Consider the following 19,990-nt stretch of genomic DNA (forward strand, 5'->3'; position numbering starts at 1 on the left):
AAAGCTTGGCTGTAACTCACTTGCATGTCTGACAGACTTTGCACTCAGGGCACTGCCAGCCTGCCCTCTTCAGAGGAGTGACGCTGATGTCCAGACACATGCCATGGTAGTGCAACCCACAGCTGGTGCAAAAAAGCTGGTCCAGGAGATCCCCGGGGCTGTCGCACAATATACAGTTCGCCTCTTCTTCAACTGAGAGAAAGAAAGATGAGCGGAAAATCAATGTGCACCTCATTTCCCATTTAAAACCATGGTCCTAATGTACTTGTGAACTATTAATGCACATTGTTCCCACTTTACATGACCTAATCCCATTTACAATTACTTTTATAATTTAATTAAATAACTAATTATACTAATCATCCAATTAAATATCCAGTATTGATATGACAAATAAAAAAAACCTCTAATAATATTGCCAGAAAACCAATATGTACTGTGTACTTTATGTATATGTACTTAAAAAAAGTATTTTCAATGTCTCTTTTGAACTCTCCAATGACAGTGTATGAAATTGAGTTGGGTATTGAGTTGAGTATTAATCAATGCTCTTTTTAAACAGGGGTATGGAGACTGACAATTTTTTTTGCACATCAAGGTCTCGCTTTGAAAGAGTGCATAAAAAGACCAAAAAATAAAGCTGAATCTCACATTTGCTGACGGCCAGCTCAATGTGCTCTGTGCACAGGACAGAGCGCCTCCTGAAGTCCTGAAAGGTGCCAGCGGCCCCCGCGCAGGGGTAATGGTATGAGCGATCACACCCCTCCTCACAGCACTTGATGGATGCTCCAAGGCGCTTACAATATGCACAATGCTATAAAAGAAAAGAGTCACAACACAACTGATGAGACACTGACAAAGCAGACTCCAATTTTGATGTTTAAACATGTTAAAAGAGGACCATCAATTATTTTAAACACCGTCTATAGTCCTTAACTGAAACCTCACATGCATTAACTGCTCGTCACATAATTAACATTAAAGCTGGCCACTAATATTAAACCAAACAAATCTATACAATGAGACATGAATGCTGACAGTGTAATGACTGTGGTCAAACTAACAGCTAGGGAGAGCTGTGACATAAACCACAATGATGACAGACTGACGGATGTGTAATTATCCCATCATGCCTGTAATCTCCCACAAACCACAGACAAGAGGGCCAATTCACGAAACAGTTGTGCGCAGTATCTCAGCACCGTGCATTGAAATGAAGTCATCGTCATCTAGATGTGCAGCAAGTCAAGTGCACTTTCTGCGTATGAAAGAGCAGATTCAGGTGTGTGAATGAGAATGATTCAGTCACAGTAAAGTACAGCAGATTACAGTAATCTGCTGCATTCTCCATAGAAATGTTCTCAGAACTGGGAACTGTGCTGTGCATCACTAATTTGGGTCTTTATGGAGGCCATTATACAGATTTGAATAATTCCTTTAGTGAACTGGGAGATAAAACAACTCGGACAGAACGTACAAACAATGAATGTTTTCAGCAATTCATCTCTAGTCCATACTTACCAAACTTTTATCATATGTAAATCTTATCATACTTCAAAGTAAATGTACATTTTCATTTTATTTCAACTATCCCTTGTCAACAGTCATGTTCTCATCGTCATTTTATTTTTACCACACTTTTCATTATACTTGTCAAACCCGCAGCATTAGTGTTGTCATAATACTGGTACTTCTGATATTATACCTCGAAAAAATATCAATATTTAATACAACGGGGAAACATTTGCCACAAAATTAAGGCCATAACATTTAAATAGTATCATGGTTACTTTACTTTTCACCATTTTAAAGGTGAAACTGAAATCCTGCCGCCTGAAATTCTTCATACCTTGTAGCTTTTAGAGGGATTATTATTATTAGCGTTGTTATTATTTACTAAAACTATTTAAATAGTTTTGTTAACTGAAATAAAAACAATAAAATATAAAAATAAGATTAAAAACTTACATTGAAATTAGAAATGCTAACTGAAACAAACATGTTGAGGATGAAGTACTTAAATCACGAAAACGACAATTAGAAATAAAATAATAATAAAGCAAAACAGAAATGTCCGCAAAAAAAAATTTGATTGGACTGTGAAAATAAAATGTAGCTGGTGCATACTTTGTTCCCAAATGCACATGCAGAGATAGAGTTCACTGTATTTACTGTTAACAGAGCTGTTCTGAAAACACTGGATCTTGATCTGGTTGCATGTGAGAAGACAGTGACGCGCTCCACTCTGAAGCACAATAAACTATAATGCACACACACTGCAGTGTGAGTCACCTTGATGTCGGAAAGAAAAGAGAGGGAGAAAGCGCAACTGGGAATGCTGTATCAGTACAATGAGTACTGAAACAGTTCTGAAAACTCATAATCAAAAAAGCAACATTTGTGCCAACACGACTCAGAATACTCACTTATACCCTCATCAAGAACCTGCATCAGCCCGCAGCCATTAACAACCACTGCCAAAACCCAGCAGCTGGAGCATGCAAGACACACAAGAATTGTGAAAACCACTGTCACTGTGGCCTCACTGCGAATTACATCATCTTTCAAACCTGTGCTACTAGATAGACGATTCCTAATAAATATCAAGGGACAGCAAAGGCGTGCAATTCTTCACGCAACTCAGCTCTACAGTGGCATATCAGAGTAACAAAGACATGACAGGTTATTTCCTGGGTCAGGTGATCTAATTGTACTCTTCCCTAATGTTAGGTTCCATTTGGCATAAAGTATAACTGCAACCCATAACGGCTTCCTGAAAACACGCAAGTATTTCCCTCTGAACGCCAGCACTAGGCCAGAGTTCCTTTTTCTATTCGAATCGATCTGTTCTGCGTCTCTGTCCATCGTCATGCTTAATGAGCTGCTCAGAAACCAGAGGAGTCCAGTCTGTGAGACGAGTCCAGATGTGACACTCCGTCAGCCCTCATGTTTACAGCTGCTATCCGCATCTTGTTAACTGTGAATTTTGTTACGCACCTACAGCAAATGGATTGCGTTAAGTGTGCGGTCAAATGGAGTGCTGCGTGATTTATGCACATCCATCTAAGAGCCATTCCACTCAATCTGATGAGCCACCTACATGAACACTCAATTCACACGTATTTCTTTAGCCCTGAAATAGCATTTACTATTAAATGATGCATTGCTGTTAATTCATGAGATCAAATGGCAGAGCGCCATTTAGGAATGTGATTGGAGAGGGGCGCTGCACGGGGGGCGTTAAGTGATGAAGCCGATGACGTCGCAGTCCTTTGAGTGCCGTGACCTTTTCTATTTGACAGCTGATCAGCTACGACCTTTAGCTGCCAGTTCGATTCCCCTCCAGCTCTAGCCTTTCACAGAAACAGCAGCATGGGAAACCAGTCAGCAGGTATATGAAGAGCCCCAAAACCTTATCAGGTGATATTAAACAAGATGTAATTAAAAATTAGGCCTGCACAGGAATATAGTATGTACATGGAAATGTATGTACATTGTAAAAAACTAAAATAAGGTAAAATATATTTCATTTGGTAAAGGCTTTTAACCTGTCGCTATCTTCCTTACCTCATATGTAGCACAATATTTTGTTTAGATAACTTCCTATTATTGTATTTTAGTGCGGTTTCCATGTGGAATCATGTCTTTTACAGTATTTCATTTTTTGTTTCTCTTCTTCATTGGGTGTGTATTTGTATAAGATGCTCTGCTTTTGTTTTTAGGCTGACTTTTAACATTCCGTCAAAGGTCTACAGATGAAAAATAGCCTTTAAATCTTAAAACAGTTTCAGGAAAGACAGCTGCCGTGAATAAAATGAAAATACACACATTATGGTCAATCAGCAAAAAGGAAAAGACAGAAAAAAAAGCACTTTCATGCAGCCATTAAGAGAGCTGAGCATTTTAACCCTCATTTGCATAGCCTTTCAAGTACTTCACTGAGGTGATGTAATATTTGCATAAAGTTTACAGTCATTACTTTATTCACGAGTCTGCACATGCTTAAGCTAAGATAAACGTCAGCTAAACCAGAGATATCCCAGCATACCTCTGTGCTCCCTGAGTGGATGGCTTTGTCCACGTTTAGCAGTGATTGATCCTCCGCTGGACACACAAAATTCGACCACAACGCACAGCTCTGATGAGCCCAGCACTGACCTGTAAACACAAGGAAGGGGAACGGGGTCAGAAGATGGCATGGGATCTTTACAGGAAAATTTCATCATTTCAACTGTTATTGGCAGAACAGCCATTCAAGTTCATTTTACTGGACTAACAATTTCAGTTCCTCACCTCAAGTAAGTGTGATGTGTCTGACTACACTGTCTAGTTTCAGGCTGTGTTTTTAACTTCTTTAAATCATCCTCTGTACAATCCGTGGAAGTAATATGAACATTAACATTAAACATTAAAATGGACTTCAACAGCTTGATATGAGAGAGCAAAAAATGTAAGGTTTCTTTATAGGAATTGCACTTTTTTATTTAATATCTGTCTTTCTGCTATTACTTAAAAGAAACACTGTAAATTACAGTCTAGACTCCATCTTTTCTGCAGTTGGCTTTCCTCTGCCTGTGCCTCAGTGAAGTTTGCAACAAGTTTTTACCTGACTCATCAAAGAGTGTTCGGACGTCAATGTCGTCTGGCAGACCCACGTGGCGGAGCTCGTCCAATAATCTGCTTCCTCCTTCCTCAGCCTCGACACTGCAGGACAGAGACAGACTGATTACAGGTCATCCAGATTCGTTTCACACCACATCCTAACCAAGATTATCTGTGTGACTGACCGGTGTTAGACAGGGGTTGAATAAACCTAGATATCTTATTATCCTTAGATATCATTTATAATCCAAACTGATTTTATTTCCCATCAAACGGTTAAAATTTACAACATTGGTGGCAACAAAAACAGCAGACGGGATAAATTAAAATGAAAATTTACAAATGAAAATTTACTGACAGTAGGTGGCGCTTTTGGACAAGCAGAAATATAGCAGTTACCATGGTTACCCTTTTAAACAGCAGCACTATTTTATAAAAATTACATTAAATAAAATGTATGCATTTAGCAGATGCTTTTATCCAAAGTGACTTACAGTGCATTCAGGCTAACATTTTTTTACCTAACATGTGTTACCTGGGAATCAACCTACAACTTTGCAGTGCTAACGCAATGCTCTACCACTTGAGCCACAGGAACATTAATATTAGGCAATATATGGAGATAACATGAGAAAAAAGTGTCAATGAAACCTTTCTGAGGTAAGTCAGTTTATTCATAATGTTCCCCCTCTAAACCGGTAAATACACTCCCACTCCTTGCTCATCTTACAAAGGGACATTTCCCTGAGCACTCATCAAGTGACACTAAGAAAACTCTTGCATTTATCTCTATCCCACTTTACTTCCTGTCAGCTCTCATTTGTCTTATCATAATAAAGGCAAAAATGCAAAATAAAAATGAATAAAAAATCTTTAAAATTACTACATTTCAACTAGTTGCCTATTATTTCCAATGTCAACTAGCAGCTGCAGTTCCATTTAGTCGACTAGACAACTCCCTTTTAAAACATTGTTTTTGCCTTTCCATTTAGTGACCTTTAAAGGGGTCATGACATAAGAAATCAAATTTTCCTATCTTTTGGCAGTATAAAAAAGCATTTATGAAAATAAGCTCCCAAAATGATCCTTGTTTGGATGTTGTGGGATCTATGCTGTCATATGCCATATTCGGAAAACCCGGATGGAATCTCGGAATCCAGTCATAAAAATGGAATACACAGTTAAACATGGAATATCACGGAATTTGTCAAATTTTGAATCAATTAATCAAAAGAAGGTCTTTACACTTAAATTGTGATATGGACTATTATCTGTAACTATTAAGCCACAAAAGTCTATTTAAATATGAATCCTGCATGTTCTGCATGTCTCTGTTAATGATTGGCACAGTCGCGCGGATTAATTTACTACACATATACTGAAGAGCGTGTGATGCTCGCGGTGATTTCAGCGACTGCCGTCTCACTAAATGAGGACGAAAACACATAAACAACATCTCCAGAACTGCTCTGAGAGACACTTCATGATCATTTGACAGTTTGATTTGGGTAAAACTAGCGTCATATCACATACACAGAACTGTAAAGGTATTCATGGCAGCCCGTCAAAATAAAAGTCTGGCTTGATTTGAAGTCTATTTTTTTGTAGAATACATAGGCAACTACTACTACTAAAATGAAACAAACATTATTTTTTAAGGAATAATGAAACAACATTTCTACCATGTTTTCATTTTAACAGTAAATCCCCTTTGTTTGCCAAAAAAATTAAGTTTGCTTTATTTTCAATAATTAAAAGATAAATGAAATTAATGTTTTATGCCCTGATTTGATAACCAGAAAAATGTAAATGCACAACACAGAATTTCTTATGTTGGAAAAAACAACATAAGGCTACTTTAAGGGAAAAAAAGGAGGGGAAAAAATAAGTTGTTTTATGCATTCAAATAAATATAGACTTGCTAAAACAGAATTTGGTAACAATAAAAAAATATGGTGAGAAAAAATTGAATAAGGCCCTAAACATGTAACTGTTGTTAAACTTTTATTAAATTGATGTGAAAATGTATAAGTTTCATGGTTTTAAATAATTAGATATGCTTTTTAATGAATAAACTTTAAATTAAATATTAAAAAGGAGTGAAAAAAAACTGAATCCAGAAAAAATGAAAAAGAAAAAATGGAATTTAGGAAAAAATGAACTGGAATTTAGGAACAAATGAAAATGATTTCATAGGATACCAACTTGTGGAAACTGGGCATCCAATGTTTCCTTTAACAGGCTGAAACCCGTTTACACCAGATATGAGCACTGCGTCGCATCATGTCGAAACCATTATCATCACTGACATTGTCTATACTAGATCCAGTATACAATTTATGATGCATTTCATGCACTTGAACTACTCCCGACAACAGGACAAATAGAAGAGTAAACCAACATCCATTTTAAACAGCTTGTTAGCATCTGTTCAGCATTTTATGACAGTCTTTTATTACAGATTGTCTTGTAAATGAAGCGTAATGGAGAGTTTGCAAAGAAACTTTTGTTGAAAGATGTAGCAGCCAACTCTATTGTATCTGAGAGCAGCTACATCACAAAGAACAAGTAAACAATTTCTTAATAATTTGCCTTTAGATGACGGGTTTTATATGAATAATGTTTTCAAAACACTTGCTCACATGCAATAATGAGGGGGTGTTAATACTGTTACCCATGTAATTGTGTAAGCCATTCAGAAGTGTGGCAGTTTTATTGACAAGCCTTAAGTGAGACACCCCCTGAAATGGAACATCTCAGACAACGGGTTTTTTTTTTTTTTGGCAAATATATAACTTTTTTTGTGCAAATTACCCTTTTAATATACAGGTATGTTGATTTAAATTTTGCTGTGGGCGGAGCTATTCAGCATGATGTATCTAAAATAGAAACCAAAAAGGCATCAATGTTTTATTTTTCTGTGTTTTTCGCAGTCTAACTAGTTTGGACAAAAACTAAGTTTGTGCTTTGTTATGTAACGCCTGGTTAAGACATGTTTTTAGGAAAGGATGTCAACATTAACAACCTAAGATGTTTTCTATATTTAATTTAATGAAAAGATTAACCATCATATTAAAAGCAATAATGGACAGTTTCTGTAACAATAATAACAGTGCGGCCACACTGCCACATAAAACAAGTAACACAGAGATGAGATTTTCCAAAATGTGTTTCCTTTGAATGTAGAACATTTACAGAACCTTTCAATGGTCTGGCAACAGCTTATTCACAAAATATGGCACAGTGTCAGTCTGCCAGATATCAAATTAGATCACCCAACTGCATCCAAGTCCAATTAATCCCTAAACAAACGGTCTCTGGCTGCTCTGCCTTTAAAGATCTGCTACTAATAATGGAATAAGGAGCAGAAAACACTGAAATTGGTCATTGGTCTCTGCATTAGCTTTCATTAATTCATATACAAATATTATAAATTCCATTAACACCTAAAAATGATTTGGCCATATCAAGTAACAGTCACCTGGATTATATACAAACAAATAAAATGTATGCTAACTGAAATAATAATAATAATAATAATAATAATAATAATAATAATAATAATAATAATAATAAAAAACGAACTCATTTTATTTCAGTAAATTTCCAAGGCAAATTGTATATTTTTTCATTTAACTTGGTGTACTAAAAGCAAATTACTAAAACTGTAATAAAAATGTATAAACACTATAGACATATTTAAAAATAACAAAAACACAACAAAATGACTAAAACTAAAATTAACAAGAAAACTGAATATATATTTATAAACCTATAATAGTATCTAAAATAGTACAGATCCAAATTTACTTTCTATAAAATAATTTATTACAATTCTTAATAGTTCCCTTTCAATTCTCCAAGAGCTTAATATTCTTTTAGCATGTTTCTTAGGTGACTTGGTAAAAAAAAAAAAAAAATGAAGTACTGTGTATACATTTTTAATGTAACATGCAAATAAATGTTAATTGTCAAGTTTTTGTAATGGCTATTAAATGATTATTGATCTGTAAATTATCTTTAAATTGTGCATGTCTATAAATTCATCTACATTTAGGCTTTTAACTAATTATAATGATACACGAAAATGTGGTTGATTGAATCTTAATTAATAAGTTCATATCATGTACTTAATTCAATTAAAAGGTTTCCTAGCCCTTATTTTCTAGGGCACATACAGACTGGTTAGAGTGAGATGAATGTGTACATGCTGTCTAACTGCTGGCCCTCTATCATGAGCCACCGGCACCAGGAGAGTGTTCATTTATTCTTGACATTCAGGCACTGGAAGGGGTTTGACTCACAGCCGTTTTAATTTAGGTGTGTGTGTGTGTGGGATGGTGCTGATTGATTCACCACTTCCACAGAAATGACTCATCGTAAATACATCATGGGACAAAAAAGCATCCATCACAGCAGCGCATCTCATTACACCCCTCCTCTATCCACCTGCTGGGACGGCTGACATATACGAGGGGTCAGCGGTGATTTCAAACGCAATGTGTGCTTCTGAGAAATCCCACCACAATAGATGGGAGATGATACCAAATATAATTTCTGAGAACAACATGCCAGATTATTTTACTAAGTATGGTTGTGACGATGAGGAATTTTTCCGCCAGTTAATCGCCGTGTGACAACACCGGTAATTATCCGTGGGGGCGGGGCATTCCCTCTTCTTTTCACTTTCCTTCACTTTTAAATAGCTTGTAAAAGTGGCATGTGCATTTTCTTTTTCAATTTCAAATAGCGTCAATTCGGCGTAAAGTAATTGCTCATTTGAATTTTCCATCTTTTCTTCACTTTCGAATTAGAGTCAATTCGGCATCAATCGCTTCAATGCAACAACAAATTACACCATGCTATAGGGCAGGCTATGCCTAATATAAAATAACTTACATAAACTTTAAACAGGTATACAAAAATGAAAACAGGCTAAGTAAACATGTATAATATATATCCAAATAAATAAGCGACGTAGAACGTTTATTAGCAAATAAAATAAATAAATGGCACAAAGATTAAATAAAGTACAAATCGGCAAACAATGTGGAACCAATTAAATAAGAAACAAATGTTTAAAAAAAAAACTTAAACGGCAAAAGTCAACAGGCTTTTCAAAATCCAAAATATTGCCAAACAGGTACTTTTGCATCTTGTTTTGAAACTAAATCATCCACCACATTCTGTCCGTCTCACCTCACTTTTCTTGTCAGTCAGCTCTTCTCACTCTCCTCACTGGAGAAATGAAATCTGATCTGTGATGCGACTGTCGTTCGGCACGCTGCATTGAGCAGTTTTTAATTGTAGTGTCTGTTCCTTTATTGTACAAAAATATTTTTATTACTATAAAAGTCAAAACGACGGTGGGGGTCGGTGCTGCGGTGGGCAAGTGACGTAACCGGTGTTGCGGCTTAATACTGGTATCACAGTCATCACCGTCTAAAAATGGGGTTTTATGCTATTTTGCATAACCTATCAAAGCAATTAAATTATGTACACTATCCAACAAACTCAATCACGGAAACCAACACAAACAAACAAACACATTTCAGCTGATGACAGTAAATAACTACTGAGCAGTACTGAAAATGTGTAAAGGTGCTTCATTTTCTTCTTTGTACCAATGTAGCGACGCACTAATATAAAAATTCAGGCAAATACCAATATGTCAATAATTATGTTATAGTTAATAAATGAATGGTTTGATGAATCTATTTTCTCTAAATAAATTAAAAATTACATGCTAAAAACTTTTTTAAAATCTTTGTTAAAGCTACAAATGAATTTAGCCTTTACATTATTATAATGTACGTATGTATGAAAAATGGATGTTCATCTTGAGATATTCAATTTGCTTTTTTAATTGTTTTAAAGATTAACTTTAAGAGAGTGTCAGATGACAGAAAAAGTTATCTTAATGTAAAAATAAGGAAAATGTTTGCATCTCCAGTAAGCATTAATCCACAAATTACTTAAATTCTTTACTTTTTTTTTACATGGCTAACACTCCCTCTGAGTCAAAATAAACCAATATCCCGGAGTAATTCATTACTCAAACTGAACTCGAGCCGAGCAGCTTGTGTGTTGTACTAACTTTTCAATGTGGACTTGGAGGGCTGTGCAGCCTGTGCACTGTGACTCTGTGTTGTTTCAAGCTCATCATTCTGCACACGGGATGTGCATAAACGCTCTGTGCTGCTCTGTATTGGCGCTTTTAGTATTATAATACTTTTCTGTGCAAATATTATTAATAGTCTTTCTTGTTCTGTCCTATCTATCACATGCTGCTGCCTTTATTACTGTGCTAAACATTTAAAAATAAACATCTTTTATATTTCTATATATATGTATATACTTGTTTTTTCATGAATGTATTTTACAACAACACAAAGAGCAATGTGTAACATTTTACCAGATTTTAGACTTATTCACTTTTATTTGTAAATAAAATATTTCACTGGATTTTATAAAATTATTGTGCGCCCGTGATTTTTTTAAAATCTAGAGTATCTTTTGCTGCTGAATTATCCTATATAATAACCTAGTTTATAATAGTATTTTTGTCATAGATAGTGTAGCAGATTGTGATTAACACAAAGAGTGATGATCAGGTCAACACAGAGAAGTACAGAAATTCTACACTGATTTAAAAAAAACTGTGCTGGTATCGGATGGGATCGGTATCGGCAGATACTCAGAAATTTCGGTACTGGATCGGATCGGTTCTGAAAAAATGGTATCGTTGCATCCTTAATAATTATAATAACTATAATACATTATTATAATTATTATAATTATAATAATTAAAAACGGACAACTGGGGACAAAAATGCAGTTAATTTTCAAAAGAATTGTCATTAAAAAAGCCCTTTGAAAAATTGGCAATATTCTCCAACCAATTTCATAAATCTATGTAAATTTTCTATCATGCTGGTGCAAACGAACCAATCCAGAAATTCCCTTAAAACTGCCTCTTTCCACCGTGGTGTCTCACCACTCCACATTCAGACCTGCTGCTCGATAGTGCAGCCCACAGATGACAAAGCTCAGCAGGGCTGGCCAACCGCCAACATCAGACTGGCAGCACATTACGTCACACGGGCCCCTGGGAGACGGCTGATTGGCTCCAAAGAGCCAAGACAAATTAGGCAGCTGTGCGAGAGAGCAGGGAGAGGGCCCTTTGTTGAGCTGAGCGCACGCTGGGGCCGGCGTCTCACATCTCTCTCTGTGACTCCCAATAGCTGCAGGGTAATGATCAGCTCGGGGAGAAAGCTCGCAGAGAGCCACGTATGAAAAGCAAACAGCCAACAGCCATGTGCGTGTTCACACCTTTGTGAATGAAGAGCAGGCCTCAGGATCCCCATGATACCACGTTATTTAACGCGTAAACGATATTGCTGTAGCACTATGCCATTAAATGCAGCTCAAACATGGCATTTGTTTATTGATTAAACAAACATACAAAATACAGGCTAGATTATTTCATGCATTAAATTAACACGACAATAAAGATTTATTTTAAATGATTATAACTATATAAAATAATTCAATTAATTAATGTCTATTTAAAATAAATGCTGCTATTTTGAACTTTTTATTTATCAAAAAAATTTAATCACGGTTTTCACAAAAACATTAAACAGCACAACTGTTTTCAACACTGATAATAAATGTTTCTTGAGCAGCAAATCAGCATATCAGAATGATTTCTGAAGGATCATGTGACACCAAAGACTGAAGTAATGATGCTGAAAATCCAGCTTTGCATCACAGCAATAAATTATATTTTAAAATATATAAATATGTATTTTAGAGACTTTTAAATGTTAATAATATTGCACAATAATACAGGCTTTACTGTATTTATGATCAAATAAATGTAGCCTTAGCTAGCATGAGACTTCTTTAAAAACATTTAAAAATCCTACCAACCGTATACTACTAATACCAACAGAAGTGTACTACAATCATATCATAGCTTTAGGAGACACTGAACCGCTGCAGTATGCTTTAAATTCAAGTACATGGGACAAATAAGCATTGCCATTTGCTGAGACGACGCAGAGGGTCACTTCAGGACAAATGCTGTGTTTGCTTCACACGAGTCTGTCTCCAGGATATTAAGCAAACACACACACACACACACACACACACACTAGAGCACTGCATGCAATTTTCAACTGGAATGATCCGTATTTAAACAGTCTCTGGCTGAAATCTCATCCAGATGAGCATGATTCAAGCAGTGACGTCAGATATCAGCGCCCCGCTGCCTGGAACAGGCCTACCGTTCAGAAGAGCCCTTACAAACACCGTCAGAGCGCGCGCACACACACACACACACACACACACACACACACACTCGCACAACACTTTCCTCTCTCCAACAATGGCCAATAGCATCCAATCTATTTCACAGGGGCCAGCGGAGAAGGAAAAAATAACTGTTTTTAGCTCATTTAAACATTACGCTACATCACAGCTGACATTTCATTTATACGACAGCTCCACTCGCCTCAGCCAATCAGTTTACCTCTCTGGGCCCCTGGTCCTCCCTGATTGGCTGGCAGCCCCACTCTTGTCGTCACGGTCATGGCCCTCCTCTGCGGAGGATTGTGGGAGTGTAGGGTCGTATCCGGGTGTGACCCTGAATGGCTTCAGATCGCCCTGGCCCAACAGGCTTCGACCAGCACAGTAACAGAAGGCACAGAGCTGTTCACTGTGAGGAGACGAGAGGAACGCAGTTAGCCAGAGAAACAAGATGGCATATATTACACTTCTCTATGGGTTAAAAGGAATGTTTCGGTTGAATGCTAAACGTTCCTTTAACCCTCAGAGATCTACTGATGCAAAACTGCAAAAGTTGCACTAAAATAATACCCATTTTCACTTTTTTTCATGTTCATTTTGGAATAATGCCTGACACATGATTTAATCACACTAAGCATTAATTATTTAAACATTTAAAAACTGAAAACAGTTCCTTTTTGGGTATCTTCTATCACAAGTGACCGCCAACAACATTTTTCCATATAATGGTTGATTTCCATAGAACTGTGATTAAAAGATATCCAAATGCATAGATGCTCCATAGACTGTCATCAGAAAAGACCACAAGCTCGTTATGGAAAATGGGGGTGGGAACTATTGCTAGGGTAGGAGAGGTCAGAACTGTTTTTGGGTGGGGCTTATTAAAATTGACCATCTCAGCAAGCCAAATTCAAACAACATGATCAATGCTTACTGACACAAATACTGATGGTTACAGACCAAATTTTGAAAATCTAGTTTTTTCCCCCCAAAGGATAATTCTCAATGTTTACTGAAAATGTGATTTAAATTAATAAATAATATCTTAGGGGTCTTAGTTTTTTCCCCACAGACCACCATTTTTAATGTTATTCACACAAACAAAGCCCATTCAGTAAATCTTTCACGAGTTATTCCAAATTCATACAAAACACAGATTCTGTCATCAATTACTCACCTTCATGTCATTCCAAACCCATAAGAACACACTTGGCAGAGAGCATTCATCATTTACTCATTACCTTCTCCTGGAAAGTTACCAGGACAATGCATCGCAGCGTCCATCATCCCATTTGCTGTTCTTACAACATAAATCTCCTATTACTGTTATTATAGTGGTTGCAAATAAATATGCATTTTGTAATTACTGTGAAGGGATTCACTTGTTCTCTTTTGATCTCCTTCCCTGAGTGCCCTTCAAGGCGCAAAAAGGCTATTTGGAATTCATCCAATAATTTTTGGATTTTACTGTATTTCAACAAAGAATGAAGGTCTTGGATTTGGAATGACATGAGGGTGTGTAAATGTTCCTTAAAATCCTTTGAAACTATGCAAGCCATTTTAAAAATAATTACTTCTGTAAGATATGCATAAACAAAAACATTTTATAACCTGCGGCTTTCTAAAAACACATTTAAGGAAGTATATTGATGATATCAATTAACTGGAATCTTTACATTTGTACCATATATTTGAAATGATTGAAATACACTGCGAGAGAGCAAAACAAAAAACTACCTGAGTGTAAATCTCCACTCGCTTCACTCAAAGGAGACGAAAGCAAGAAAGTTTATACTACTAGTAAGTATGTGGGAGTGTTAGAATTCACGCGTGCTGTGTCTTTTATTTTCACACTCCCTGAAAATGGGAACATTTTCAACAATTATACTAGAACTCATCTGTGGAATAAGAGTGAGGAGACGGCTTCCCGCTTACTTGTTTAAATATAGCTACACAACATTTAGACACAACAGATTCAACCGTGAAAAGCAATATTATGAGTAACTCCTACTTCACAAATTTCTTCATGACAGACAAAAAACTCCCTCAATTTGAAAACTATTTTAGTTGCCATTCACTACAGACTGGACAAGCATTCATTTGTGTTGAAAAGTTGCTACGTCAAATTTTCTAGCATTTAATGCAGTTGCAAAAAAATAACATTTGACCACTGCAGCAAATCCTCCAATAGTTATCAGTGAGGCTGAAAACAGTAAATATTGATCAGATATACAACGGATCCCACATCACTGGCCCTCATGGGCAGTACAGTCCGTCCCAAAGAGCCTTTAATCGTTCAGTCTGTTAACAGCCTTTCATGGACTGAAGTCTTGGAGAAGTGCGGCCGTGGTGAGCTGACTGTTTGGACAGGGGTTTGTGCATTTATGTGTGTTTGTGGATGTGTGGCAGGGGAACCTTAAATTTGTAGTGTAACATCAACATTGAGGCACATTCAGCTGAGAGCATAAACAAACAGACACGGTGCATGAACATGCCTTCAAACCCAGAGACAAAGCCAAGAAAAAGATTTCAAACTAGCAATAAAGGCTATGTACTGCTATATACTGTGCAGTATACTACATATGGCATAATGAGATTTGTTTTTAATAAAAGAAAATGTGGCGTGCATTTGTGCACTACAAATGTTTCAGACAGTAGTTACATTTTACAAATGCAATACAGTGAAGTGTTTTTTTTTGTTTTACCTATCATTGAGATACAATTATATATTTTATTAATATTTTGAATGTTTTTTTTTTTCATTTAATTTTAATTTTAGTTTATTTTTTGGGGGGATGTTTGTATAATTTCTTTTAATATGTCAAATTTTTATTTCAGTTAAAAAAAGTATAAATTAATACAATAAATTTAAGTTTTTTTCACTTAGAAAGTTTATTTCAAGTAGCATAATTTTTTTTTTTTTTTGTTAACTATAATAACCCTGAAGCAAACACGATGTGTTTGAAATATTTATTGTACACAATGCTTACGGTTTCATTTAATATGCAAAAAATACTGGTCGACATACTACTGTTTGTATATTTACTGAATGCAGTTTATACTACTAATAGCAGGAAGTACTATTCTATTCTGAACAATTAACAAACCAGAAATAACATGCGATTTTTTACATTTTCAACTATAGCCAATAATGTCAAAAATCATCAATATTATTTCTGTGTCATACATCACATCATATAAATATAAGGTCAAATTAAACATATTGCATTGTGGGATACAATACTGTTAATGCTGGCCTCACGTAGCACTATACTGATCTCTGAAAAACACCGTGAACTCTCTGTGCCGGAGGGCTGCGCGCCAGCGCCACATTAGCACTTCTTCCTGGGTTCCTGCACTGCAGTCGTCTTTACCCAGAATGCTCTTTTAGTAAGCTGAACAAGTGCCCATCCCCCATGTTAAGACAGAATGGCAGCCAAGAGCAATACATGCACACATACTTTGGCACATATGCGTGCCAACAGGCATTGATCGTTTGACCTTCCATTTTGAGATTTTGGTAGAAAGGCGCAATACAGCCAAAAAGGCTTAAAACACGAAGCAAGTCACAAATGTTCACATTGACACACACACACGTCTGCATGCGCATGCTTCCCACGCCAGCGGTGACTCAGCCTGGCAAGAGGATGCTGCTCTGACCTGCTTTTAGCTTCTCCAGAGGCTGATGATGTTTGTGCCGCCCCCGTCTCAGGGCTCGCAGGAAGAGGGGATGACGACTGCTCCTCTTCCGAAACTGCCACGGCAGAAGCGTCCGCCGTCTCCTCCTGCTGCCCTTTAGTGACTGACGAGACACACAGAAGGAGACATACATCCATGTTCATTACAGCTGCACCAACACACACATTTTCAACAAAACTGATGAGATTAAACCTTAAATGCATGAGTGTTTCACCTGCTGTATTCACCTATTTAAAGATGAATTTATATACTACAGGGATTAGTGTCATTTAAACACATTGCTTATATTTAGAATTTTTGTGTCATTTATGTGGTCTATTATATCTATATTGAGGAAAATAAAAGGAATGCTGTTAAAAACAAACTTGACAATTTATTTATCATGAGTTCAATCATGAGTTCTCAAACACACACGGCATCAAAGAGCCTGGATCGATAATTGCTTTCAGATACTCTGTTGAAGCAAGATTTAAGTCTTTTTAGGAAAGTCAGTTGTTTCGAATGCAAACAAGTAACCTTTTTGATTTATGGGGAAATATGCAGAGCACGTGCCATTGTGTTAATAAGAGAGAAATTGGGAAAACTGTCGCTTTGGAAAGTACACAGTGTGGACAATTAGAGGCGTGAGTCACCTGTGACTAAGAGCTCCTAGTGAGGCGAGATCTAGTTGTGGTCTAAAATAGACCGCATCGAAACCACAGCTGCAGTCAACCACCTCCTGTTTTCACCTCATCCACTGCAGTCTTATCACATAGGGCTTCAATGACACCACAAACTAGGGTCAATTTGCAAAGAAAACTAGTTACTGGTTCTTGTTAAGCAATCAGTTATTTCCACTAGCTGGATGATAAAATGGGTGAAAAACCCTTATAGCTGAAAGAGACTGTAAAATATGCATATTGCAATGGCATGTGATATCTAAATTATTATTTTATAATAAGCTACTTCTAAATTCTGTGAAAAGTTATGTTTTAGGTCGATGCATAAAGCAGAGAATAGAATTGGCATGCAACAGTTACTTACGTGAATTGCTTGACGTTAAAATAAGTTATTAAGTGCAATAAGTTGCAGAAAACATCACCTGGTAGCTTTATTATGAATCAGTGTATATTAATTAACTATGCAGTGTTTGTTTTATATTTTATTATTAAGTTTCTGTATTGTTTCTTACTTGAAAGATACTATTAAATATATTTAATGTAAGCCTGTCTGAAAGTTAAAGCACTCTTAATTTGTTTTGTTTTTTTTGTATCAGTCTTTGTTTTGTTTGGTTTTTTAGATTTGTGACATTTTTATATAATGCTAAAACACTGCTGGTCACAGAAGTTGTAGTGATGCTTTCTTTTCCAAGAAAGAATGTGAAACACATACATTGGTTATATAATTTTTAAACATTTTAAAATATAATTTAAATTGATTTCACACACATAAAGCAATATTGTATCGCATATTGAATATCGAATCATTTAACAAGGAATACTATATCACATTTTTTTGTCTTTAATATTGCACAGCCCAGAATGAGGTAAACACAATCATTATAGCCTATAAACGGAATAACAACTCCATAGCCCAAGTCCAAATCAACAGCAATATGTTAAAAACTAGCAATTGGCTAAAAACATTCAGTACAACTTAGAGGTGGTAAGAAATGCCGAAAAACACTTGAAACAATCAAAATACCTTTAATCATTTAACCAAGTTTTATAACAAAAGCCAAAAAATAAAATTAGTAGCACTATGAAAGTTTTTGTTTGCATAAACAGTGAAATAAACTGATGGCCAAATTTTAAATTAACAACATTTCAGCCGAAGTTCACTGACAAGATATGCAATATCGCGTTCATAACAGAATGCGATTCATTTGCGATTATGAAGGCGATATAGCATAGCTTGTCAGCGAACTACGGCTCTGTATATTAAGTGCTGCTCCATTTGAAAGCAGGTGATGGATATTTAGTACTAATCACAGAACCAACTTTACTAAAGAGACACGCATGATAATCGCATGCGATTAATTAATTGTGCAGCCCTATTTCAGAGTTTAAATATTTTAAATATTTCAATATTGTGCTGAATGTAGAACTGAACAACAACAACAATAATGATAAAAAAATTATACTAGAAGCTTTGCTTTTAAGCTAGAAGATTTGCATAACGTCGCCCAAATGTTCACGCAAAGAAAGAAGGCGTAACTTTTATTCTCTCTACTGCCGCTGCTGTCATGTTGTGGAGTTACGGTGTGTTTTGTGTTATGTTATGAAGGATGAGAATGGTTTCCTGAACTACTAGCCTGCAATACGTCTGTGGCACAAAGGCTGTTTCTATAAGTGTTTGCAAGGACAGTTGCAGCCTGGCGCTTCTGACTCACAGATTGTAAGTACATTATTTATATTTAAATAATTTGCCAATAATGATTCAAATGCGAGTTTTGAGCAGTGTAGAGTAGGCTTGTTTGTTGTTTCTCCGATCACAAATGCAGACATGGGTTTTATGTTTATGCAGTGCAATACACAACGCAACTCGTAAAAAGACAGTATAAGTCATTATTATCAGTAATTATGTCCCCACTGGATGGAACAAATGCCTAATTTGTAATGGGTTTTATTGGTTTTGTCTCGTCTAGTGATGTCCGTGAACAAATCTTTCTATTTAACCGGATCTTCTTAGTGAACCGATCAAACCAGATCACCAAATCGAACTGAATCGTTTGAAACGGTTCACTTCTCCAGTACGCACTAATCCACAAATTACTTGGTTCGGTTATTATTCGGTTTATAAATGTGCCTTACACTCCCTCTGACGCGATATAAACCAATATTCAGAGTTATTCAGTTACTCCTAACAGTACATTTATTGAATTGCTAAAAGAAAACCGATGATGGGATGTGCACGAGCAGAGTATCATGCTGCTGGGAGACGATTTACGTTAAGAGGCGTAACATTTCCGTCACACGCTTGAGGCATTCGCCCAATCACAACACACTGGATAGCTGGCCAATCAGAGCACATCTAGCTGTTTCAGAATGATGAGCTTTGTAAAAATCGATGCATTTCAGAAGGCGGTACATAGAGGAGAAACAATAATGTGCATTATATGAAAAAATTATGCATTTTTTAACCTTAAACCGCATAAACAAATTGCATTACACCAAATAATGTTCTTTTTAGCAGCAGCATGACCCCTTTAAAATACATGCATGTGTTGGAGTTTAGCGATCTCTCCACAGTGATTTCTGCTTTCATGAAAGTGTCATAAAGCCAATGTGTTTTTTTCACAAGCCATTTCAGGGCTCCAGACTAACATTTGAGAGCAGTGGCACCAGTGAGTTCTCCAGATGGTGGCGCCTGGAGCAGATTTGGTAGCGCTGGGGTT

At 36.3% G+C, this 19,990-nt stretch overlaps 1 protein-coding gene across 11 annotated transcripts in view; it reads right to left on the reverse strand.

Moving 5' to 3' along the window:
* LOC132096816 (histone-lysine N-methyltransferase 2C-like) overlaps positions 1–19,990 on the reverse strand; it is a 110,226-nt gene that overhangs the window by 66,406 nt on the left and 23,830 nt on the right. For all 11 annotated transcript variants that reach the window (XM_059502439.1, XM_059502441.1, XM_059502440.1 and 8 more), the window contains exons 4-9: positions 16,576–16,717; positions 13,139–13,324; positions 4,607–4,704; positions 4,049–4,158; positions 652–814; positions 21–192 (exon numbers count right to left, since the gene is read on the reverse strand). In XM_059502439.1, coding sequence (XP_059358422.1) covers positions 21–192; positions 652–814; positions 4,049–4,158; positions 4,607–4,704; positions 13,139–13,324; positions 16,576–16,717 — 871 coding nt within the window. The remainder of the gene's footprint in view (positions 1–20; positions 193–651; positions 815–4,048; positions 4,159–4,606; positions 4,705–13,138; positions 13,325–16,575; positions 16,718–19,990) is intronic.

This window comes from Carassius carassius, chromosome 20 (genome assembly GCF_963082965.1).
Source record: "Carassius carassius chromosome 20, fCarCar2.1, whole genome shotgun sequence".
In the NCBI taxonomy this organism is placed as follows: Eukaryota; Metazoa; Chordata; class Actinopteri; order Cypriniformes; family Cyprinidae; genus Carassius; species Carassius carassius.